Raw genomic sequence first — 26,140 nt, 5'->3', positions numbered from 1 at the left:
CTTCTGGGAAGGCTCTCTGGAGCAGAGAAGTCTAAAGCAGAGTTCTCTGAACCCCAAGGGTGCTGTGGTCATTCCCTGTTATTTTGCTTCCTCATGTCCTGACTTGGGTTAGCCTGCCCCAGTCTGGCATAATCCTAGCTGGCTCTCTAGTCACCTCTTGAAGCATGTTTGGAAAAGCCTAGAAGGCTTACAAGTTTTCCAGACATCTAAAAATACCTGATGCCACCCTGTAGTTTGCTCATAGAGACCACTGATCTCTTAAAAATGTCATCTGGAACACATGAATGGGGTTTGCTTCAGGTCTGCCCATGGGAGCAGATGTGCCCAGGCAGGATGACTCTAGGCTAGCAGTCAAGGAAGAACCATGTAGTTACTACTGCCAAGAGGAATACTTGACTGTTCTAGTAGACCTGGGCCCCCAGGTGGCAGGGCTCACCCACCACATCCCCTTGCTGCTGTTCCAAAGCAGTGTCAGATGCCTGTCATGGGTATGCTGCTCACCCCACTAAGGGTATCACACCCGCAGACCTTTCTAGAAACAGCCAGCTAGAACTCCTCTTCTCCCTCAGCCCTGGGAAAGCAGTAGATGGAGAAGCTGGCACCAGGTCTGTCCAGGGCCCTGGAACTCAATTCTGGGTCCCATTTTTTCTGTGCCAGAATGTCCTGGCTATGAGGGAGAGCCTAGGAGCTGGTGGGACACAGGTAGGCTCGGCTCACAATCAGGCTGTCTTTGGGGATTTGTGTCCCTTTCCCTAGATCAGACCCGTCAGTAACAGTCTCAGGGATGGAGTATAGCTCAGAGGTAGAGGCTCACCCAACATACGCAAGCCCTGTAAACCATCTCCTGCACCGTTAAGGAACAGAAACATCAAGTCTTGGGTATTTTCATGCTGTAGTCTTCTGTTCTCTGGGAACTCTTGGGAAGAAAAGCCCCAAGTCCTGTGGGATTCCTGATTCTGTCCGCACCTTCCCTTCCCAGCCAACAGGCAACAAAGGGCCTGTGAGGTGCCCACAATCCTCTGGGTGGGGCGTGGTCCCGGTGTCCAAGGTTATCCTGCTTAGGGCTGGGCTTTGAGTCCTTTGTTTGTGGAACTGTGCTGAGCACAGGGCTTACCAACCTCAGAACCCAATCCTTCCCACCATATTGACGTTCAGAAGTCTCTGTTGAATGTGTGCTCCCCAGAATGTCAGGGGCAGCTGTTGGCTAGAGCCACATGTAGGGGTTGATGCCTCAGGCCGTCACTCAGTGACACGGGGTTATTATGCTGTCATGGGTCACCTGGAATTCTCTCCCACCCCATGAGAAGCAACCCATCAGGAAGTCCCACAGCCATTGTCTACCCAGGGCTAATACTCATTGTCCCTACCCATCTCTAATGACTGTTCTGAGGGCCGGAGGACCCATACTGGACAGTACCCAGAGCAAGGCAGTAGCCAGTCCATGATGGGCACTGGGTGGTAGACCTGCAGGCTACCATGTGACTATACCGTTAGACCTGGGCCCCCAGGTGGTGTGGCTTGTCATCCATACCCTCCTGCCTTGGTGCAATGCCAACCCCAGCCATGGGTGAGCTGCCCACCTTCCGAAGGGTAACCTGGCAGACCTGCCCCAGGGACAGCCAGCAAGAAGGTCTCTACTCCCCCAAGGCCTCAGGGAGAATGGCCAGTCGGAAGGCCACCGTTAAGCCCAGGTAGTGTTTGTGCGGACGTGACAAAACTATCAACACTGTTACTAGTCCTGTGGTCACCTTCCCCCAGGGAAGGCGTCTTTGTGGGAGGTGGGAAGATGCCGAGGTCCGGTGTGTGGGTCTCTGACCAAATCCTGCTTGTGCCTTTGGGCTTGGCCTGGCTCCTCCTAACCTCAATTTATTCATCCATAAATTGAACTTACCATGGTACCAACCTTAAAAGGCTGTGGTTAGTGTCTGAGAATGTCAGGGTGTGTCCACGTGGTGGTGGCATTTTTCGGTTCCTCCTGTCTTTCTCAGGCTTGAGGTAGAGATAAGGAGAAAGGGGTTCTGCGGATCACAGGACTCCACCTGAGATCTTCCTCTCTGACTGGCTGTGCTGTCACTCTCTCCAAGGGAAGAAGAGTTCCATCCTCATGCAGCCAAGGACAGCTTTCTGAGGTGGCCTATGCTTTCCCAGAAGCTGGGGACTCTTGGGGCAGCTCCCTCTGTGGCCTGGTCTGATTGTATCAAGGAGCCAAGCCCCTACATGAAGACCTGCAGCCTGCCCGTGTGGTCCCCGTGCTTGGACACCAGGGATGAGAACAGCTCAGTGTCATCTGGCCGGCTCTCCGGCTCCTCAGGCGGACATGATTCATGCGCACTTTTCCATGGGCCCTGGAAAGAAAGGCCACCCCTGGTGTTGGGGCCCCAGCGTCAGCCCAGGAAGAGTAACCCTCGTCTGGAGCAGTTGAGGGACAAGATCCGGGCCCAGGCACAGTGGCAGGCTAGCTGTGCCTCCCTGGGCACCTCTGTCCCCTCTAGTGCCTCGTGCCTCTACAAGACTTCCTCGACAGGATTCCGGAGGAAGACGCCAAGGATGACAAATGACCTTCCGGTGGCTGCTTGCCCAGGTCAGTGGCTGCTTTGCCCAGCAGGTGTGGACCACAGACTGTGGGAAAAGGGGAGGGCTGGTAGTGTTTCAGACCAGGCTATGGTGGTGACCGAGGCACACGGGACAGACAACCCTCGAGACAGACAACTGGGAGCTACATGTCGTATGGGAGAGATGGAGCCTTGGAAGACAGAGACCCAGAGGGCCTGTGGGAGACGAAGGAGGGACCTGGTTTCCTGGGAGTGGGGTCTTTGTTTTGTCTCCCCAGCCTCGGGGGCTGTTCAAACAGACCTGGGCGCCATTAGGTGCAACCAGCAAAGCCCACCTACTACCCACAGCAAGACAGGTTGTGTTTTCTGGAGCCGGAAAGGCGGGTGACAGTTAAGCAAATACCTCAAGAGCTTTTTGGCAGAGACATTGGAGGCCAAACAGCTGCTTAGGGGTTTCTCTGGGGGAGAGAAGGATCTTTTCTAAGGCAGTAGGTTTGTTTTCAAAAAACCGTGGTAAAGTACAGAACATAAAATTAGTTGTGTTAATGTTTTAAAAATCGATTACATTTATTTATTTGTGTGTGTATGTATATGTGTGTGGGATCATTGCCACGGCCCAGCTGTGGAGGTCAAGAACGGCTTGCAGGAGTCAGGGGCTCTCCTTCTATCATCCATCCTGGGAATGGAACTTAAGATGTGGGCCTTCACAATAAGTACCTTCACCTGCTGAGTCATGGCTCCAGTCCCGTCTTTACCATTTAAAAGTGTTCTGTTCACTGTAGGCACCTGCTTCTTGTTATGTAGCCATCACCACCATCCTTCTCTAGAATGACCCATCCTTCATTCCAACCCCAACAGCCTATCCCCTCCCCAGCCCCTGGCACCTGCCTCCTTCTGCTTCCTGTCTCTGTGGGTTTGATGACTCTGGGTACCTCAGAAATGGGAGCCCATGGGTCTTGTCCTTCTGTGACTTTCTTTCAAGGAGTACTTTTTTTTTTTTTTTTGGAAAGTACAGTTAAGTACAGAGGAAGCAACAAAGTTCGTCACCAGTCACGGTGTGCCATACCCCCACGACTGCCCTACTATGCTCTCTGAGGTGCGTGTTAGTGTACACTGTTCACCAGTCACGGTGTACCATACCCCCACGACTGCCCTACTATGCTCTCTGAGGTGCGTGTTAGTTTACACTGTGACAGAATATTGGGGAAAAAAAGAATCTAGAAGAGGAGGATTTTCTTTGGCTGTGTTTCAGAGGGCTCTGTCCACGGTCATCTATTGTTTCTGGACCTGCCATAAGGCAAGAGCATCATGGTGCAAGGACATTGCAGAGACATCCTGCAGACATGGTGCAAGGGCGTGGTGGAGACAACCTGCATACCACGCAGTGAACGTGAAGCAGAGACAGAGATAAGGACCCAGGGATAAAATGTACCCTGCAAAGACACACTCTGTCCTCCTATCAAGCTCCCCTAGCCTATTTGGCTAGAAACCCATCAGTGGATTAACTCATTCCTAGAATTAGCATCTGGTCACACCTCAGGTGCTGTCACCATTTGGGATCAAGCCTTCAACACAGGAGCTTTTGAAACCTTTTAATATCAAAACCATACCATTCTGCCCTGGACTCTGAGGTCTTACCTCAGAGCAAAAATCCACTTAGCTCATCTCCAAGAAGCTCAAAGATTCTAGAATTGCTAAAAGATTCAATCAAACTTTCCTCTGAGACTCAAGGCAGAAAGTTTTGTTTTTCTAAGATACAATGATATGGGGCTGGAGAGATGGCTCAGTGGTTAAGAGCATTGCCTGCTCTTCCAAAGGTTCTGAGTTCAATTCCCAGCAACCACATGGTGGCTCACAACCATCTGTAATGAGGTCTGGTGCCCTCTTCTGGCCTGCGGACACACACACAGACAGAATATTGTATACATAATAAATAAATAAATAATAATAATAAAAAAAAAAAAGATACAATGATATGGGCCAAACACGTCCATTTCAAAGAAAACAAAGAAACATCAAGGAGATGTTAGGCCAAGCTGAGATTGAAACTATCAGGAAAATATTATATCCTATAGCTTAAATTTTTTTAACATGTGTACTGTTTTGCCTGTGTGTCTGAATGTGCACTACATGTGTGCCTTGGTGCCCATGGAGGCCAGAAGATGAACTCATATAAACACATCAGTATGAGCTGCCTGTAGTGGCTGCTGGGAGCCAAACCAGTATCTTCTGCAATAACAGCAAGTGTGCTTAGTCACTGAGCCATCCGTCCAGCCCCTGTAGTATGTATTATGTAGTTTGTGTCCAGCATTTAGGGTGCATGGAACATGGTATGAGCTCCAAAGGGCTTGGGCAGTCCCACCTCTAGGCCCTACTTGCTGCAGCCCCCGCATTCTCTCTCCTGGGCTGTTTGTGCTGCTGCCGGCAGCTTTCCTCGGCACATCCACTGCCCAGGAAGCTCTAACTTCCTGGGGTCTCTTTTGCAGCTTAGGTTTCACCTTCGGAGCTTCAGACTCCATCCTTCCAAGGGCAAACAACTTGCAGGATTTTTTTTTTTTATTTTCAAGACAGGGTTTCTCTGTGGCTTTGGAGCCTGTCCTGGAACTAGCTCTTGTAGACCAGGCTGGCCTCGAACTCACAGAGATCCCCCTGCCTCTGCCTCCCAAGTGCTGGGATTAAAGGCGTGTGCCACCACTGCCCGGCTAACTTGCAGGAATCTTCACTTTGCCTCCCAAGACTTTGCTTTGAAATCTCATCAGGAGCCTCCACAAGCTCATTATCTATGTGTTCTCTGTGCCTCAAAACTAGCATCACATGGACAACACTAAGGTCTGCCACCAGCCTAGCTGTAGTGGGCCCACTTGGACTTTGGCTTCAGTGGCCTTTGAGTGCCTAGGTGTCCCTCTGCAAGCAGGCTGCCCCAGCAGCTCTCTCCTGAAATTAATCTTCATGCAGATCATCCTCGGCTCCGACGTTGCGAAAGGCTCTTTTCGGGTCAAACCGAAGGCTTTTCAAATCCTTCTCTGCTTCTTGCTTCTGATTTTCACTGCAAACCTGGCTAAAAGCCAGCAATACCCATGCTATAGCTTGAACACTGCGTTGCTTGGAATTTTTTTTCTCTGAAATTAAACAATTCATCACCTTTAAACTCAGCCTCAGACACAGTCTCAGAGAGAAAGCAAAGTGGAGAGTTCTCTGCTACAATACACAAGGTCTCAAATCTAACTCCTTGCAGAACCCAGACCCTTAAGAGCACAGGCTCTATTGTTTGCATTGCTGTTAGTACTGTGGCCTCTGTGTTTATGCCAAAGTCACCTCGTGTGATGACTAATCTCACTTGTCAATTTGATGAGCTGTAGAATCACCTGAGCAATAAGTTTATGGGAAATGGACTTTTAAAAAAAATAATTCTTGGGTTGGAGAGATGGCTCAGTGGTTGAGTACTGACTCTTCTTCCAGAGGTCCTGAGTTCAATTCCCAGCAACCGGTGGCTCATAACCATCTGTAATGAGATCTGGTGCCCTCTTCTGGCCTGCAGGCATACCTGTAGGCAGAACACTGTATACATAATAAATAAATAAATAAATAATCCTGCCGGATGGCGGTAACACATGCCTTTAGTCCCAGCTCTTGGGAGGCAGAGGCAGGTGTATGTCTGTGAGTTCGAGACCAGCCTGGTCTACAGAGGGAATTCCAGGACAGCCAAGACTGTTACACAGAGAGGCCCTGTCTTGAAAAATCAAAACCAAACCAAAGCAAAACGAAGCAAAATCCTCTCTGTATGCATGATGTATGTGTGTGGTAGCATGTGTTCCATGACAAGCGTGTGAAGGTCAGAGGACTACTTTGTAGCATTAGTTCTCTCTTTCCACCGTTATGAGGGCACCGTGGTTTGAACTCAGGTTACCAAACTTACATGGCCATGTGGTTTTACCCCCTGAACCATCTCACTGGCCCTAGGATTATCTCAGTTGTATTAATTGAGTTGTCCGTGGTGGGTGGCACCATTCTCTGGGCTTGGGTCCTAGACTGTGTAAAAAGAAGAAAGTTGGCCTGTTAGAGGGCTCTGCTCATAGTTGGCCTGAGAAAGCTTCCCTGGCCAAGATGTTTGTGCTGGCTTTGACGAGACTGTGTGACTTCTTAGCTAGTCACCGTGGTATATGTCCAGATGGCCTTGTGGGATGTGTTTTCTGGCCTGAGGTGTTGAGCAGAGGAACAATTTAAAGGCTTACAGGGTCTCTAAACTGGAACTCCATTCTGGAAGTTACTTCGCTCTGATCTCTTCTTTCCATTCTCCTGGCTCAGGCATCCTTCGTGCAGCTGAACATAGAAGCAAAAACCGGGCACCTCTCGGCCTGAGACGAGGGCTCTCGAGGATGCCCCAGCACCATGCTTCAGGTGAGTGGCTCTAGGTTGGACCCTGAGACTAACAAGGACACTTATGGTTAGAAAGGACCCTGGCTAGAAAGGGATCAGTCAGGGAGTGGATGACATCCTGCTGTGCTTAGGAGCTTGGATTCTTACTCTCTGCCTCTCCAATGGAGGAGTCACGGTAGGAATGGACCAGGTGCTGTCTTCCAGCAAAGGCATCCTTTGTGCAGAGAAGGGCCACGTCCTTCCCACAGTCTTGTAGGCCCACCTGTTTTGAACCCACACCTCGAGATCCCTTCTAACCTTGAGGCTTGTTATTCCATTTTGTAGATGGAAGGCAATGCCCAAGATGACCTTGCCTGGCCCTGAGGGTACTGAAGGATGGGTGGTGGGGCTGAAGACTTTTACATCCCAACAGCTATGGTTTTGCTCAACAAAAAAGGAACCTGGATGAAGAGATAGCAGGAGCCTCAACCCTGTCTGAGGATGTTGGGCTCAGGGGCTGTTGGTTAGACTGCATGTTAGACTCTGTGTAGACTTTTAGGAGGTTTTGTAGATGCGAGGGAGGGGATGGAGAGGGAGGGGCATAGGTGATAGCTAGGGTAAAGGCTGGTCAGTATTCCAGCTGGCACCTGTTGGACAGCAGGCATAGGTGTATTGAGGCACTCCCTGCCATGTGGTTGCGAGTCAATGGCAGATGTAGGCAGGGTCCCAAGCTGGCTGAGGGACAGGTCAGACAGGACCTCCTTGAGCCTTGCCCTATCTTCTCTTCTGCCTTCCACAAAATCCTGTTCTAGCAATTGTCAGATAAGCCATCTTTTCTTCCATACCATGAGTGTGGCCGCTGGGCTACAGGTCAAGTACGGAATGCAGAAGTCACAGCCCTCCCAGGCCCACTGGTCCCCAGCTCTTGACTGTCACACTTTCCTTTTCCTCTGAAAGCAAGACATGCAGGAAAGCCTCGGACCTACTATTCTGCTTCCTATCTCTGTAGCTTTGATGACGCTGGGCATGTCACATGACAGGAATCCCACAGGACATGTCCTCCTCCTCCCCCGTCTTCCTCCTCCTGCTTCTCTTTTCCTCTTTCTCCTCCTCTTAGTGCTCTTCCTCTTTCCTGTTTAGATAGGACCTCACTAGTAGCTTAGGTTGGCCTTGAACTTGTCCTCCTCCTTCAGCCTCCCAAGTGAACAAGTTCACTCTAGTTGGCCACTGAACTTCCTGTGGAGCTTTGAAGAGGCTCTCCCCCATCAGAGTGATGCCAACATGTCTGTCAATCAGAGTGGACTCTTCATTTCCAGCCTCCATCTTCCTTCCCTGGTAGGAGTCATGTCCAGGGCAAAGACACTACACCTGGAATTCCTTGCGACTTGGTTCATTCAATCATTCCTTCCCTCAGCAAACACTAACCCAGGCTCTGGGGTCAAGGTGAATGTGTTGCCTGCTTGCAGGTTGTCTGATTAAGGTTCCCCGCACCCTCTCTCCCCTTCTCCTCACTCAGTTCCAAGGACAAACATCAAAAGGATCAGAAGTGCTTCTTACAAAAGAGAGACTCCAAAGTCATCTGTCCCCCGCAGAACTGTCAAAGGCAGAGGTGAGATTTGCTACTAGGGACCACAGAGTCTGTGATTCTAGCTGGTGAGGGTGACACACGGCTCTTGATTCTGTGCTGGGGACATGGCTGCCAACTCTACCACAGGCAAGGAAGCTTGGGAGTCTTAAGATCTGAGGATTCTTTGTTGTGAAGCGCAAGTTCACAACTCCCCAAGTGATGTGAGCTGTCCTTTAAGCTTCTGCAGATGGGAATGACATAAAGCCGTTTGGCCACACGCCAAGTGTTGCCACCCTGCTGCTCTCCCAGTAACATGCTGAAAAGATGGGGAAGGTGGAAGCCCTGGCTCTCCCCTTTGTCTGACGTGTGTGGACACTTTGCTGTGTGCCTTCCCTGATTTGGGATCCGGGATTTTAGGTGAAAGCATGTTTGGGCAGTGGGGGTGGGGAGGCTCTGTGAGCTGCCTGCAGGTAGGTGTTCTGCCCTGACCCATGGGATGGCTGCCAGTTTTAGGGCAGGTCCTCAGGGGATCTAGATAGTGACCTGTGGGTGGCGGGTGAGCCCGGTGGGCTTCTATCTAGGATAGATTGAGCTTGGATCCTTTTTTTGTTTTTTGAGAAAGGGTTTCTCTGTTTCAGTTCTGACTATCCTGGGACTTGCTCTGTAGACCAGGCTGGCCTTGAATTCATAGGGATTTGCCTGCCTCTGCCTCCAGAGTGCTGGAATTAAAGGAGCGTGCCACCACTGCCTGTCCTGAGCTTGGATCCTTATAGATACCCAGCCTCCCAGTCAGGGTGCTGCCTCTATAGCTTGTGGGGGTAAACTGGAGGGTTACCCCCCATCTAGCTGGACCCCAACGAAAGGCCATATTTTCAGATGTTGGGGGGTCAGGAAGAGTCTAGGATGTCTTTGAGACATGTTGAGAGAGAGGTGCCTCTGCTCCCAAGCAAAGCCGTGTCTTCTAGGATAACGAGTCTCTGCCTACACACAAGTCTTCCGGAGGTGACACAGGGTAGGGAGGACAAACACCTTTGGCACCCAAGAGTGAGAGACACGGTAACGACAAGAAGGTTCTGGAAGGTGCCCTGAAAATGCATAAAATACAACCACCTTCCGCATCATCATCATTCCCCCCCCCCGCCCCGCTTTCTGTTGTTTTGTTTTAATGGCTTGCTTGAAAAATGACCTGCCGTCTGCCTGACACAGGGTCAGAGGGCGTGCCACCGGCTGCATTCATCATCGTAGTCACCTTGTCACCCTGATGGTAGTGACCATTAGTTTCTGTCAGTGACGAAGCCACAGCTGGGATAAGGAGAGATGAGTTTGGGTTCAGGGGTCAGAGCCACAGGACTTGGGAATTGGATGAATTAGAAATTTGCTGTAGTTAACAAAAAATTAAATCACAATAGATATAAAATATTCATCCATCCGGGCCAAAGGAAAATGAAGCCCGATATTTAATTTCAGATTATATCACCTCGCTTTGCATTTTTTATCATAGATTAGGTCGGTCTGGAGCTTTGACAGGGCACTTGGGGACTCCATCCATTTCCACAGATTAAAAATCCTCCCGTAAAAAAATTAATTGCCATTAAACTGCTCGGCAGAAGAAAAAATGTGCCCATCAGGACCCATTTATCGACCAGGACTCCTCTGGTGGGCTAATGGGGAGGCTGGATGAGTGTGAGAGGCCAGTGGGGGCCGTCTTCCCTACATGGGGCCTCTGGCCCAGTGCCTGGCAGAGAGAGCACATGATCAGGTGGGTGCGGCACATAAAGGCAGGACTGAGATGCTTCTTGGGAAGCTCAACCATCCCCCTCCCTACTGAAACCCGGGTGTGACCAGCCTGGGCAAACACCTCACCCTGAGACTGAAGAATTCTGCTCCTATTCTCACGGGCCTGAAAAGGCAGGAACCATGCTAGGCCCTGTCAGGAGGCACTGTTAAGCACTGTTAAACCTCTTATAGATGGAGAAGTCTAGGCACTAGCCCTGTAGCCATGGCTCATGGACAGCAGCTGGGATTTGCACCAGGTCTGGACTATGAGGCCCCAAGGTTAACCTTTCTTGGCCTGGTGTCCTGTTCTGCAGCAGACCGTCTTAACCGGTCTCTGTTCAATTATGCAAACATCCGCTAAAACAAAAGCACATTTGCATACTAATGGATGCCTTGCTTATTTATTTGCATATTTTGCATAAAGGATTAAATCTCCTCTGAATATTTGATAGCGCAGGATGCGAAAGCATCCTCAAGGTTTTTCAAACTTGATTGATTTTCACATAAATATGTGCCAGGCGTGTGCTTGGGGCTTTTTCAGAAATCGTTGGAAATTCTGTCCCAACCCCCAAAATCCACTTGACAGTTGTTTTTTTAAGTTTATATATGAGTGTTTTACCTATCTGTATCTATATGCACCATATACATTCCTGGAGCCTCTGGAAGCTAGAAGAGCGTTGCTGATCCCCTGGAACTGGAGTTACAGGCAGTTGTAAGCCACCATGTGGGTGCTGGAAATTGAACCCCGGTCCTCTGGAAGAACAGCCAGTGCTCTTAACCACTGAGCCATATCTCCAGCCCCTTAAAGATTTTTTTAAAAGTGAAACTCAAGTCAGCAATTCAAATAGCAGTTTTTTAATTTTTTTTATTTTATTGACCTATATATTTTTTTCTGCTCCCCTCCCTTTCTCTCTTCTCCCTTTCTACCTCTCTCGTGGTCTCCATGCTCCCAATTTACTCAGGAGATCTTGTCTTACTTCCCATGTAGATAAGATCCATGTATGTCTCAGGGTCGTCGTTGTTGTCTAGGTTCTCTGGGATTATGAATTGTAGGCTGGTTTTCTTTGCTTTATGTTTAAAAACCACTTATGAGTGAGTACATATGATAATCGTCTTTTTTTTGTTTTGTCTTGTTTTTTGTTTTTTATTTTTTGAGACAGGGTTTCTCTGTAGCTTTGGAGCCTGTCCTGGAGCTAGCTCTTGTAGACCAGGTTGGCCTCGAGCTTACAGAGCTTGCCTCTGCCTCCCAAGTGCTGGGATTAAAGGCGTGCACCACTGATTTTTTTTGGAGCTAATCTTGTTTCTTGCTACATAACTGAAGGTGTTTATGAGTTGTAGAAGTTTCTTGGTAGAGTTTTTGTGACTGTTAAAGTAAGCTATTATATCATCAGCAAATAGTGAGAGTTTGACTTCTTTACCGATTTGTATCCCCTTGATCTCATCTCCTTTTGTTGTCTCATTGCTAGAACCTCAAGAACTATATTGAATAGATATGGAGAGAGTGGACAACCTTGTCTTGTTCATGGTTTCAGTTGGATCGCTTTGAGTGTCTCTCCATTTAGTTTGATGTTGGCTGTTGGCTTGCTGTATATTACCTTTATTATGTTTAGGTATGTTCCTTGTATCCCTGCTCTTTCCAAGACTCAAAGAGCAGTTTTAAAAATCAAATACTCTATGGGGCAATAGTGGCACACACCTTTAATCCTTTCACTTGGGAGGCAGAGGTAGGGAGATCTCTGAGTTAAAGGCGAGTCTGGCCTACAGAGTGAGCTCCGGGACTACAGAGAGAAACCCTGTCTTGAAAAACTAAATCACTCTAACACAATATAATTCAGCTGTACTGATCTGAGACTCACATACTGATGAATGGTCATAGGGAAGTACAATTTTATAATAAAACCACTTTGTCTCTAGAAAGACAAAATGTTTTGTGAGTATAATAAAATCTCTGTGGTTTATGAGATGCAGTGGTCTGGGATCTTGCTGAGGCACTTCAGGTGTATCTGTTGGAGTTGTGTGGAATGACGGCATGCACCGTGTGTCTGCCATGGGTTCAGAACTGAGGCTGCTGGGAATCTTTGTGATGTAACATGGACAAGCACTGCCAGAAGCATCCTGGATTCATGATGCGTTGGATTTTTAAATTGATTTTGCACTAAATAGGGTTTCCGTTGCTGTGAAGAGACACCATGACCATGCAACTTTTATAAAGGAAAACATTTAATTGGAGCTGCCTTACAGTTTCAGAGATTTAGTCCGTTATCATCATGGTGGGACACAGCGGCATACAGGCAGGCATGGTTCTGGGGAAGGAACTGAGAGTTCTACATCTTGATCTGGAGGCATCAGGAAGTAAACTGTTACACTGGGCGTAGCTTGAGCATAGGAGACCTCAAGACCCACCCTCATAGTGACACACTTCTTCCAACAAGACTGTACCTACTCCAACAAGGCCATACCTTCTAATATTGCCATTCTCTATGAGCTTATGGGGGCCAATTATATTCACACTACCACATTCCACTCCATGGTCCTTATAAGCTTGTAACACTATCATAATGCAAAATGCATTTAAAAGTTCCAAAGTCCAACTTCAAAAGTCCCCATATCTATCACAGTCTTAACAATGTTTAAAAGTCCAAAGTTCAAAGTCTCTTCTGAGATACATGCAACCTCTTAACTGTAATCCCTTATGAAATCAAATCAAAAAACAGATCACATACTTCCAACGTATAATGATACAGGATATCCATTACCTTTCCAAAGGGGAATATAGTGAGGAAATACTAGACCAAAGCAAAAATGAAAATAGCTAGGAAAACTTCAAACTCTGCCTCTTCATGTTTGACGTCAAAACACTCTTTAGATCTCCTTTCAGCTTTGTTGACCACAATGCACTTCTTCCTCTTGGGCTGTTCATTCTCTGTTAGTAGTTTTCCTCAGCAAGTTCCAGCATCTCTAACATCTTGGGGTCTCCAAGGCAATTCAGGCTCCACCCATGTCATATGCCTTGGCCTTGGGGCAAGATCCTGAGATCACCACTCCCTTTATTCCATTTCCTAATCTGTTTATCTCCTTGAACAAAGGATTTAGCTCCATCCCACTTCCTGGTACCCCTTTTCTCAATCTGTACATTTTGCTTATTTCCTTTCTCAGCTTGCTTCTTTTCATTATAAATCTACATTAGAGTTAACACTACGGCAGCTCTTAAAAGGAAAAACATTTAATTGGGATGGCTTACAGTTTCAGAGGTTTCGTCCATTATCATCATGGTGGGACATGGCAGCACGCAGCAGACATGGGACTGGGGGAGGAGCTCAGATGTCTACATCTTGATCTGAAGGCAACAGGAAGTGAACGTAGCTTGAGTGGGTGTAGCTTGAGCATAGGAGACCTCAAACCCCACCCCCACAGTGACACACTTCCTCCAACAAGACCACACCTACTCCAACAAAGCCGCACCTCTGAATAGTGCCACTCCCTATGAGTTTATAAGGGTCCATTACATTCAAATTACCACAGATGCTGTATGTCTAGAAACCTTTTACTGTAGCCATTGTTTTCTGCCCCCACATTTCAGTTTTGCAGAGCTAGCTGGACTGGGGGTGGTATGTCTGTGTCTGTAAGGATGCAGCCCCATATGGGACCAAGACCTACAGTTTAAGAAGCTGGGGCCTAGAGAAAGCAAGGCCTGGAAGCTTTGTCCCCATGGCGGGTGTGGCTGGGTGCCCAAGATAGGTAGTTTCAGGGCTGGAGAATTGAGTAGCCTGGAACAGCTCAGTGCAGCAGAGTTCTTTCCGGCTGAAGAGATCACTCAGTTTGTGCAAAATAGGGCTTTGTCTTTCTTTGGCCTGGATAGGTGACTATTTTACAACTATCATGATTTAACTACTTTTCGAGAGGTTTTTTAATTTAAAGATATTTAATTTAAATTTTATGTGTATGGGCATTCTGATTATATGAATGTCTGTGCACTACTTGCATGCCTTGTGCCTAAAAAGGCCAGAAGAGGGTGTAAGCTTCTTGGAACTTACAGTTAGTGAGCTGCCATGTGGGTGTTGGATCTGAGCCAGGAAGCAGCCAGTGCTCTTAACTGCTGAGCCATCTCTCCAGTCCCCAATGGCTTAATTTTCTAAACTCTGGCAGATTGCTAATTCAGTTCCCAGCTGTCAGGTCAGTGGAGGAGGAGGACTGAGAAGGACTTAACTCAGGTACGCTGCCCTCAGGAGTCAGTGTTCTGCATCATCCAAGCTGTGATGGGCTAGCCATAAGAAACAGGGCAAGTCCTGCCTGAGTCCACATGAAGATGTGATTCCAAGCCTCAGATAGTGTCACCTTGGGCAGGAGCATGGGTGGAGTGGCTGGGAACACACCAGGTGTGATCTGAGTTTTGCAGAGCTGATTGGACCCAAAGTAGTATGTCTGTGTCTGTGAGCGATTTGTGTGTGTGAGAGCTGTGTGTGCATGTGCACTGCACACATGTGAGTGTAAAAAGCATACGTATATGGTTGCTTGTGCATTTGAGTGTGTGGTCATGTCTGAATGAATGAATGCATGTTTGTGAGCATATGAGCATGTGGAAATATGTAAGCTAATGTGAAAGAACATGAGTTATGTGAGCCTGTATGTGAATGTATGAGTATGTGGATTATCATGAGCTGAGAACCTGTGTGAATGGGTGAGTGTGTGCAAGCATGTGAACATGTGAATGTGTGTGTCTGTGTGTGAGCCTTGTGTAAGCCTGTGTAAGAAAACTGTGAACTATGGTTCATCCCATGAGGTGGCCTTCTAGAAAGAATTGCGAACATTTTGATAGTTGAATGCATTTTAAAGCAAGGACATGATGGGTGTGCCCTGGCATGTCCATATTCTCTGGAGACAGAACGTTGTTTTGTTGTTGTTGTTGTTTTGTTTTATTTCTCTGTGTAATCATCAGCCTGGCTGACCTGGAACTCACTCTGTAGACCAAGGCTGGCCTCCAATTCACAGAACTCTGCCTGTTTCTGCCTCCCAAATCCTGGGACTAAAGGCATGCGCTGCCACCACCCGGCAAGGAAGAACGTGGTCTGCCACATCCGTAATTTGCAGTAAGTTCACAACTGTCCTGCACAGACTTCCACGGAGCATGTGAACCTGTGTGTGTGTGCCCGTGGGAAACCGAGCAGTATGGCTTGAGAGAGTAAGAATGAGCCTTGTGAGCATGTGGGAAAGTGTATACGAGTGTGGGTGAAAAGCCTGCTTCCTTCCTGCTTTTGTGGAGCCCTGTGACTGGGGTCGTCATGGTGGCCAGTCAGCGTTGGTATTGGTGGATGCAATCTGAGATCATGGAGTAAAACCTCGATTGGCCGTGTTTGTCGTATGTCAGTGTCTGTTAAGGGCAGCTCAGCCACGCCGGTCATTTATTTCTGGCCGTTTAGGAGGCCTAACGCCATCTCTGATCCTGGCCCCATTGCTGTGACTCTGGCCAGCTTCAGGGTGTATTAATTTCCCAGCTAAGGTATGTGGTTGTGACATGGCTTCCGTCGTGGCCCTGGCAGGAGCCCCTGGCTGAGTGGCTGGTTGCGGGTGTCACCGAAGCTGCGGCCTTGCAGTTGTTCCTGGTCAAATGTGGGCTGTGTGCCTAGGCTGGTGTGGAGTGCTCATGGGGAGAGTTGTTGTTGGGGAGTCTTTATTACCCTCGCCATTGAACAGGATCCTGGGGTTCACCATCAGTCACTCTGGGGTGCTCCTCACCCACGCTGGCTAGTGACTAAACATCTGGCTTTGTTCCCACAGGGGTTTGGATGTGAGGGGTTTCCCTGTGAGCCCTTGCGGGGTATGCCAAGTTGTCTCCAGAAGTGGTGTGAACCATTGCCAGTGGTCTGAGGGCCGTGGCCCGGCTGTGTGTTTTCTATTTAAGATTCTGAGTTGACTGGTGTGTACGCCTGGAGGAAAGGACAAGCCCTGGTGAGGCGGCTGCTTGGGCCCCCTCCTGCCTTCTCCCGGCTCCAGAGCAAGGCCTCCGCCACGGAATTAGGTACCTCTTGCCTCAGCCTTAGCCTGCTGTGTTTTGCTGTGGCATTTGTGAGTAGGCACAGAGATTTCTGTGCTGCCCCCCCGGGGGGAGGGTGGTAACTGGGCAGCCTCTCGAGATTTCCCTGAGAGATAGACATTTGGGAGTAATTACCTTTACAAACCTGAAGAGAGCTTTTCTCAGCTTTGAGAGCAGATGTGCTACGTGGGCTTTTGTGAAGAGAGTGGATGGAAATGGCCACTCCTGTGGGGGACACCTGCCGCCCTTCCGTGTACTCCACCAACACATGCGGAGCTGGCTCACTCAAATGCAGCACTTGCCCTCCTGTGCGCTGATCATAAGGGCAGAGACTGAGAGGGAGCTTGTGGGGCCAAGGCCAAAGTCTCCCTGGTCACCCCATGATGTCCAGAATGGAGGATCAAGTCTGTTCTTTCCCCCAGCCCACAGACCCCAACACTCCTTCATCGCTTGTCTTTGCAGGCTCTGACAAGGAAGCAGGAACCGTCGGGGACACATCTGTCCACACCTGGTTCTCTAAGCTTCCCTGTGCCCGTGGTGACCAGCAGGTTTCTGAGCACACACCCAACCTAGCTTTCCATGATCAGTCAGGAACTATCCAGGGTGCCATTGAGATCCTACAAGACCTGTGCCAGCAAATCCAGACTGGTCTGGAGCTTGCCAGGCGCCCCAGGGTGGCAAGGAAGCTCTCGTCATCAAAACCAAAGCCACAAAACCTGGCAGGGAAGAGCCAGCAGAGACTCCAGAACCCCTGGGACATTCAGGGCTCCCCAAAGAGTGCTTGGCCTGAAACAGAAGGGAAATGCTCTTCCTTGGGTAGGGCTGGAAATTTGCACAGCCAGCAACACTGGAAGAAAGCGGCAGCTGAGCGGGAGTCTTGTCCACAGAGAGCTTGGGCAGCACAGGGACAACACACCTCCTTCCAGAGGCCTGGAAGCACCCCAGAAAAGCCAGGCTCCTTCTCCCAGCGGCCCTGGAGTGCCGTGGCTTGGCAAACCAGTCCACAGAGGGCCTGGGAAAATCTAGGACAGGATCCCTCCTTCCAGAGGTCTGGAAGCCCCCCTAAAATGTCAGGCCCCTTCTCACAGCGACCCTGGAGCGCTCTGGCTGGCCAAGCTTGTTCACAGAGGACTTACACAGCTGGTACAGACTGGGAGGTTCCTGGGTACAGCCCATGGAGCTCTGTGGCGAGGGTACATCCTGTTCTCCAGCAGCCCTGGAGTAGTGCCTCTGTTCAGAGTCCCTACAGTAAGGAAAAATGTGCTGGCCCTCCTCCTTCAAAAGTCAAGCCAGCTTGGACAGAGTCTGCCCAGGACTTCCCTCAGAGCAAACCAGCAAAGGAGCAAGACACCCTGGAGACCCCACCCTGTCCAAGGCCACGGCAGCCTCTGGGCCAGCCACGTAACTCTGAGTCCTTGTGTGACTTCATGTGCCGGAAGGCCCAGGCCCGACGCCAACAGGCCATGGAGCAGAAGACCTTGGCTGCACACACTCTGGAGCTGCGGAACCAGAGGCTGCAGGAGCTATATCGGAAACAGCGAGAGGCCATCCTGGGCAAGGCTGTCCCTGTGGTTTCCCAGAGGAGCCCTGGCATCGTCACCTTTGTTCCCAGTTCCGTACAGTCTGAGGTATGTGCTCCGTGGGTGATGAGAAGGGAATTAGCCAAGCCTTTGAGCCTGAGGCTCTTTGCTACCCCCGCCTGCCTACTGCCCATCAACAGGTGGGTGGTTGGGTGCCACTGGGCCCTGGGGGGTGAGATGGCATTGGCTCTGGGCAGCTTGAGAGAATACCTGGGATGGAGACAATGCTAATGAGAAGAGGATAAGCTTGGGACACCTTTGTCCCTGGCTGGGATGGTGGCAATGTTGGGGAATGTTCCTAGCTGAACTTGGTTCCTGTTTGATTGTCTGGGGGGAGTTCCAGCACAGTCCCCACAGATAGACAGGACTAGAGGGACCTATTTGCCTCTTCACCCCTAATTCTTTGAAATGCCCTGGTAGAGGCTGGAGCCCAACTCTGACCTGAAATGAGGGTGTGGGTCTTATGTGTCCTCTCTGCTTTAGGACCTGGAAGCCCCCGGGAGTCTCGGGTCACCACCGCAGAAGTGGAGCAAGGTGACATCTGGCATGGTGCTTGGGAACCAGGAGGCTCCAGACAGGTGGGTGGGGATGGCAGGGATCCTCTGCCTGGGCAAAAATATAGGGAGCTCGGAGTGGAGGAGGGGAGGATGGATGCTGGGGGCTCTCAGGACATTGCTCATGACAGTGTGGCTCCTTGGGGACCAGCCGTGGCAACCCCGGTGCTTTAGGGAGCAGACACTGCTGTGTTTTGCTGAGGTGGGAAAGTCACTGTGATTAGAAGCAACACATTTGTGTAGATATGTGTGCATGCACGTGAATGGACTTTGTGTGTATACAGTTCCACATGTTTGTGTGTTTGTAGGCCAGAGGTTGACCTCAGATATTGGAACTCAGGAGTTATCAACCTTGGGTATTTGAGTCAGGGTCTCTCCCTGGTACCTGTGTCTTGTTGATTAGGATAGACTGGCCAGCCAGTGAGCTCCAGGAATTCTCCTGCCTCCGCTCCCCTAACATTGGGATTATAAAGATGGACCACCATGTCTGTTTTGTTTTAATGTGGATTCTGGAGAGTAAATCCACGCTTATATGGCAGGCATGTTACTGACTGAGCTCTCTACAGAACAGCATTTTTGTTTGTTTCTTGTTTTTTGTTTTTCAAGACAGGGTTTCTCTGTGTAATGGTCCTGGCTGTCTTGGAACTCACTTTGTAGACCTGGCTGGCCTTGAACTCACAGAGATCTTCCTGCCTTTGCCTCCCAAGTACTGGAATCTTTTTTTTCCTTTTTATTTATGTATTTATTTTATGACTGCATGTATGCCTATATAAGGATGTTGTATCCTGGAACTGGAGTTAGCAACAGCTGTGAGCTGCCATGTGGGAGCTGGGATTTGAACCCATATCCTTTGGAAGAGCAGCCAGTGTTCTTAACCACTGAGCCATCTCTTTCCTTCTTTCTTTCTTTCTTTCTTTCTTTCTTTCTTTCTTTCTGTCTGTCTGTCTGTCTGTCTTTCTCTCTTTCTTTCTTCCTCCCTTCCTCCCTTTCTCTCTCTTTCTCTCTCTCTCTCTCTCTCTCTCTCTCTCTTTTTCTTCCTTTCTTTTTGTTTGTTTTTGTTGGGGGGGGTGTTTGTTTTTCAAGACAGGGCCTCCTGGTGTAGTTCTGGCTGTCTTAAAAACTTGCTCTATATACCAGACTGGCCTAGAACTCACAGAGATCTGCCTACCTTTACCTTCCAAGTGGTGGCTGCCCAGAACAACTTATTTTTAACATATGAATGTATTTAGTTAGTATTGTGTGTATAGAGGTGAGGACGTGCTGTATAGCTTGCCTGTGGAGGTCAGAGGACAACTTGGTGGAGGTGGCTCTCTCCTGCCACCTTCACATGAATTCCAAGGACTGAACTCAGGTTGCCAGGCTTATGTAGCAAGAGCCTTTACCCACTGAGACATCCTGCCTGCTCCCAGCCTGTTTTTAAATGCACAGGATGAGAACATTGTGGTCTGCAAATGTTACTTGTCTGTTACCTCCAGCATCCCTATAGGAGATCCACACTGTAAGCTGCCACCTCCACCCCCTACTCCACACTGTAAGGTGCCAGCCCCACCCCCAGCCCTCAGAAGGTAGCTTCTGACACTTTCTGGCAGTGGTGTCCTGAGTGTCCTTCTTTTTGTTCCCTGTTGGGAAGATGTAGACGCAGCTTTTGCAGCCTGCTGGTGCACCAGGGTCTCCTCACATTTCCTTTATCCAGTGCTGTGACTCAGGTTAATCTCCCATTCAGCTACCCCAAGGGGTGCTCCTGGAATCCCTGCACTTGTCTGAACATCTGCCTTTGTTTTTCCTGATGCTCTCCCTGGTGTTCGTGCCACACAACAGTCCAGAACAGCAGACCCCTAAATGCCGAAATACCCAAAGGAAAACAGATTCCTTTCATTTCAAAGATCCTTTTATTCATTATATAGACAGTGTTCTGGCATGTAGGGCACCAGATCTCATTACAGATGGCTGTGAGCCGCCATGTGGTTGCTGGAAATTGAACTTAGGACCTCTGGAAGAGCAGCCAGTGTTCCTAACCTCTGAACCATCTCTCCAGCCGGCCAAACAAATTTCTAATATTGAAAATTAAATTCTGGAAACATACAAAAATTGAAGTCTTTAAAGAGATATATTGACATTTCAAAGGGAGATTTGCTTGAGAGACATAAACGTAGCAGAACATTCCAGAGGCCACTTTATGCAGTATAATAGGCAAGCAGGACACAGGTACTTGTCATTAATACTCAGGGACAATCACAGTGAATATATGGTGGCTGTGGACAGACAGGCTACATTCAGTAGGAGACAGGGCACTATCTGTGTGGCTGAGTACCCAGCCTTCTCATCTTAGTCATCTGGATAAGGGATAGATAAGCTATCCTCTGGGGAGAGATGTCACCCAAAGAGTGGTTCCCAACAGTTTACTCTTTCGCCGAAATGGGTCTGTAGGAAAGACATCTCACAGGCCAAGGGGGCCTCAGTGTTTCCTGCCCATTTTGTGCACCCAAACCAGTGTATGAACGTGCTCTTTGCAGAGCCACACTGGCAGAAAGTGCCAAGAAATGATTCATTAGAGCTCTCTAGACGTCTTTGTGAATTTACATCTCCTGCCCTGTGAGGATGTGAGTGAAGAGAAAACACAAATGAAAGACAGCATCGACAAATCAGATGTGGGAAAAGAACCCCACAGAATAAAATGAGGGAAAAAGTGAAGGATTTGTAACAAAGGCCACAGAGGCCACAGGGTGGACATGGACAGCGTATACAGGCCATCTCTGAGAGATGCTACCTGTCTGGCCTTGGGCTTGTTTGGGAGTCTTAGTCACGGCGGGAAGCTTCTGTTTTTCTGTTAGGGCCTTGCTTCTTGGGGACCATTTTCCCGTTCATTTCTTTTGAGGATCTCCCAAATACTGGACTTTGGAGAATCCCTTGCAGGTATACAAATATGTCCCCAGGATTCTAGGCATTCTTCAGGATGCAGGAGCTGAGGCCATGCAGAGAGCAGAAGGATCCAAGCCACAATGTCTGGCTTGCCACCCTCTCATACAGGCTTTCCCCCCTGAGGCTTTCCCCCCTGGGATATGAGCTCCCAGGGCTTTGGTTTCAATATTCAGACTTTTAATATTTCAGGACCAGGATTTTAGACTTATGAGAAATTTATTTTTTCAAGATTTCAACATGTGGGTTTGTGATTAGCACTGAGTACCTGGAAGAGGACTTCACCTGTGTGTCCAGCTCCTAACCCATTACTCCTGTCCTAGGTAGCCCACCTGTTTCCATCACAGCAGGCTGGGAACACACGGCCCAGCCACAGGGACCCAGAGGTCCACTCCAGGATGATGTATGGGGTTTGTGTGAACTGTGTTTCTCTGTGGAGTTCTTTGAGGAACTTGCAAGCTGTTTGCCACAGTGGCTTCAGCATCTCCCATCCCCACCAGCAACATGTGTGCCCTTCTTTCCTTCTTCCTCCCCTCCTTCCTTCCCTCTCATTCCCTTCCATCACCACCAAAACAGGACAGCTCCTCCCCTCCTCCACCTCTGGATCTTGTCAGCCACTCCTTGGCCTGGTCTCATTCTGGCCACCTGCTAAGGTACTCATGGCCAGCACAGGAAGGCGAGGAGGAGGAGGAGACACAAGGGATTGGCAGCTCCTCATAGGAGATTGCTCCCAGAAATATCCTACCCTAGGCTCACTAGGGACATTCGTGGGTATGTTTTTGGCATTAGTGTTGGGAGAAACTTTGAGATGGCCTCCTTGGTGCCTGCTCTTACCCCTTTGTATATACCTTTAGCCAGATGGGATGGATGCTCCTCCTCCTCTTGACGCCTTTCCCCAGCTCCCTCCTTCCTTCTGCCCAGTCTTTCCCTGGCTGTATCCTGAGATGACATGACTGAAGTGAAACCTAGATGCCTGGATCTGTGAACTTCTAAAGCAGCCTCTATCGCCAAACAGAGGAGGACTCAGGTCCAACCAGTTGCCATACCCATGGGTAGTCCTCAACAGCCTGCATAGCTCCTCCAGCGTCCTGCAGTGTTAGAGGGGGTGTCCCCATCACTGTGGGAAGCTGTAGACCTGTCTCTCTCTACTGCATCCTGGCCCCCTTTTTATTTCCACTCTTTAAAACTATACTGAAACACATATAACATTTACAACGATAACCATTTTTTAAATCCTCAATCCATCTGGATTTTGTTTTAAGTTTATGCTTAACTGATACATAAAAACATAAAAATTGTACATATGGATGGCTGGGGTACATGTGGTGTTTTGATACATGCACACATTGCATGATATTTAAATTAGGTTAAATGCATCCATCTCCAAACGTTTATCATTTCTGTATGATAAAATATATTCAACATTCTTTTTTTCTAATCTTTTTTTGGTATTGTACGGTATGTTATTATAAAGGGCGATTAGAATAGCTTCAACTATAGCCCAGTTGATCGGCTTCTTTCCGCTGGTGTCTCACACACCCTCCCCTGGTCTTCTGTGTTGGGAACTGAACCCAGAGCTTCACACCTGTTAGACAAGCCCTCTACCACTGAGCTATATCCCTTGCTTTTGTTTATTTATATACTTACTGTTCCCTGGCTGGCCTCAAACTCACCAAGATCCACCTGCCTCTGTCTCCTGAGTGCTGGGACTAAAGGTATTTACCCCCTTCCCAGTCTTTAAAACCACAACAAAACAAACAAAACCAGCCTTTTATTAAGTTGTATTAAGTTTATTAAGTTGCCCAGGCAGGTATTAAACTCTTCCTGCCACGGTTGCCTAGGAAACTGGCTTTTTCAGGCCTGGGCCGCCACCTAACTTCTTTTGTTGTTTGTTTTGATTCGCTTCTTTTTTTTTTTTTTTTATTTGTTTGGAGACAGGGTCTCATTGTGCAGCTCTGACTGGTCTAGGGCTCATAGAGATGCTCCTCCCCCTGCTAGGAGGGATTAAAGGCGTATAACATCACATCAGCATTTGCTCTGTGTTTTAGGTGAGGGTCTCACTGTGCAGTTTTTTTCAGCCTCTCAGAGTGCTGAGGTTGCAGACATAGACTACCATGCCTGGTTTAACTTTTAGAGGCACAGCCAGGGGCATCAATTCGTATAACTGTGCAGTCATCACTACCATCCATCCTCAGAACATTCTCTCTCCCCCCCACACACACAATGGGTCCTCTGTCCCATTAACCCCAACCCAGAAGCCCTTGCCAGTCCCTGGCATCATCGTCTGTTGATCTGATGGCCTACATGAACTCAGATGTGTGGAATCCTGTGAGACTTGTCCTTTTGTGGCCGATGTCGCTCAGCTTGATGCCTCTGAGGTTCACCCCTGGTGTAACAGGGACCATTCCCTCTTCCTTCTTAAAGCTGAGAAACATCCCATTGTGGAGCACAGTTAGATATTGGGGTTCAACCTGAAGATCAGAAAAGCAAAACAGCCAGCCGCTGACTCTGACCACTACCTCAGTCCAAAATGGTGATCCTCCCTCCAGGAATCTCAGAATGAGACTGTGTGAAAGAGCTGTCTCCTCGCATTTTGTGTTCCTCTCACAAAATGGGATTAAAGTTGGGATTAAAGGCGTGCACTTCCTGGTTTCTATGGCAAACTAGTGTGGCTACTGGGAGGAAAGATGTGTGTCACCACTGCCTGGTCTGTAAGGCTGTCCAGTGGGGCTGTTTTACTCTTGATCTTCAGGCAAGCTTTATTTATTAAAATACAAATGAAATATCACTACACTGTTGTGTGGATGGGCCCCGTGTTGCCAAACCATCATCTGCTCATGGACCTCGTTTGTTTGTTGTTTAGCATTGTCTGTTGGGAGCATTGCTGCTGGGAGCATGGTGTGCAGACATCTGTTCACACCCTGGCTTCTGGTACTTTTACCCAGACGGAGAACTGCCGGCAGTTGTGTTAATTTGGTGTTTGGTATGTGAAGACTCACCAGACTATTTCCCAGAGACGGTGGAGTCTGACATTCCTGCCAGCATGTGTCTCTATACCTCACCCACACTTGGTCCCCATTCTACTGAGCCACGTGTGATATGATACGTGGTGTCCTAGCCTTGACCTCTGGTCTGTGGTGAACCCTGACTCTCTCACAGATGGCCTCATTGTCTCTCCTTGCTGCACATGTGTTTGTTTTTTTGTTTTTGTTTTGTTTTTTGGTTTTTCGAGACAGGGTTTCTCTGTGGCTTTGGAGCCTGTCCTGGAACTAGCTCTGTAGACCAGGCTGGTCTCGAACTCACAGAGATCCGCCTGCCTCTGCCTCCCGCCGCTGGGATTAAAGGCGTGCGCCACCACCGCCCGGCTTGCACACGTGTGTTTTGCACATACGGTTCGACGCCGTGTTGCTGGGGATGAGTGTCCCATCACTCCTCTCTCTCTGCAGCTTCTGTCTGTGTTTGAACAAACCATGGAACTGTGCTGAGACCCAGGACACTGGATGCCCCCGGGAAGGCGTAAGTGGTGCCCCTCTGCTACTGTCTACTGATTCCTCCCCTGACCCCATAAAGCTCCAGGACCTGCCCGGGGGGCTATGTGTCTACCTGGACCCCCAGGACACTGAGCATCTGGGCCCATCGGGCCTCCCGCACTTCCAGTACAAGCAGGCCCGGCTGCAGGCACTGGAGACCATGGCCGATGTCCTCAAGCAGCGTATCGACATCTTAACCACCAAGTTACACAAGTCGACATCGCCGGACACAGCTGGTGACCTGGCCTCCGACATGCCGCCCTTGGGCCCCAGCACAGCACCTACCACCCCCACTCTCACGCCTCCCTCTTACCTCAGAAATTTAGTGTCTGACGGGAGCAGAGGAATTCCCCAGGACTGGGTGGACACGCAGGGCAAGCCCCTTCTCCCCAGCACCTACGTCCAGGACAGCCCCAGCTGGAAGCCTCTGAGCTCAAACCTGGGGACTCACATTGAGAGCCAGCCCCAAGGTGGGACTGGGCAGTGGGCATCATGCCTATTGGCGGATCCTTGGGCTGGGAGCGACGGGGCCCCATTCCTTTTCCTGTCTGGGGATCAGGATGGGAGCTGCCCAGACAATGAGAGTAGTGACAATAGTAGATGCTCCCTGAGTCACATATAGCAAGACCGTGTCGGGGGAGGGTGGAGGTTCTTCCCAAAGCCTGCTGCCTATCTGCCCCACCTTCCCAAGGGGCAAGAAGGCCAGCAAGGCTTCGATGCTCTGCAGGTCCTGTATCTAGCACCCCTGCCTCAGAGTCTCAGGTTCAGCCTTGCCTTGCTGGTTCATCAAGTCGTGGCGCCCTTTCCAAAGGTGCCATAGAGGAGAGACACCGGGAGCTGGAGAAGAAGCTGCAGAGAGAGATGGCTACTCTCCAGGCCCTCGGTGCCTGCATGAGGAGGTGAGAGCCCACCCCTCACGTCCCCTCGTGTTAGCCTAAGGCCCAGAGCCCAGAGTCTGGGTGCATCGGCCAGTGGAGAGGGGCATGGGTTGTACTGATTCTGATACTGGCCCACCTCACACATCTGGTTTACCTCTGGCCTGAGCCACTCTGGTCAGGGAGACATACTCACCGACAGACACTCCTTTGTGCTGGCCCGCAGTTAATGGGAGATGCATTTGTCCTAATTTCCTCGTTGATTGCTAGCAGGGTGACCATGTCTGAGGACGCTGACACAGGGTTCGTCAGCCTGTCTGGGTTCACTGTCCCAGGAGTTCTTAGACTTTTCCCTGTACCTTCTTCTGGCTGTGTCCCCGACCCTGGCCCCAGCCTTTTCTCA

At 49.4% G+C, this 26,140-nt stretch overlaps 1 protein-coding gene across 1 annotated transcript in view; it reads left to right on the top strand.

The window, feature by feature from the left end:
• Positions 1-1,563: 1,563 nt before the first annotated feature.
• Positions 1,564-26,140, top strand: part of Ccdc187 (coiled-coil domain containing 187) — a 52,045-nt gene continuing 27,468 nt past the window's right edge. The window contains exons 1-10 of the mRNA XM_075984609.1: positions 1,564-1,691; positions 2,085-2,581; positions 6,858-6,950; positions 8,425-8,517; positions 16,151-16,267; positions 16,745-17,910; positions 18,346-18,440; positions 24,779-24,848; positions 24,990-25,332; positions 25,590-25,761. Of these exons, the coding sequence (XP_075840724.1) occupies positions 1,564-1,691; positions 2,085-2,581; positions 6,858-6,950; positions 8,425-8,517; positions 16,151-16,267; positions 16,745-17,910; positions 18,346-18,440; positions 24,779-24,848; positions 24,990-25,332; positions 25,590-25,761 (2,774 nt within the window). The remainder of the gene's footprint in view (positions 1,692-2,084; positions 2,582-6,857; positions 6,951-8,424; positions 8,518-16,150; positions 16,268-16,744; positions 17,911-18,345; positions 18,441-24,778; positions 24,849-24,989; positions 25,333-25,589; positions 25,762-26,140) is intronic.

Source organism: Microtus pennsylvanicus, chromosome 9 (genome assembly GCF_037038515.1).
Source record: "Microtus pennsylvanicus isolate mMicPen1 chromosome 9, mMicPen1.hap1, whole genome shotgun sequence".
In the NCBI taxonomy this organism is placed as follows: domain Eukaryota; kingdom Metazoa; phylum Chordata; class Mammalia; order Rodentia; family Cricetidae; genus Microtus; species Microtus pennsylvanicus.
The sequence above is the reverse complement of the archived record's forward strand: the minus strand, read 5'-3'. Positions and strand labels throughout refer to the sequence as shown.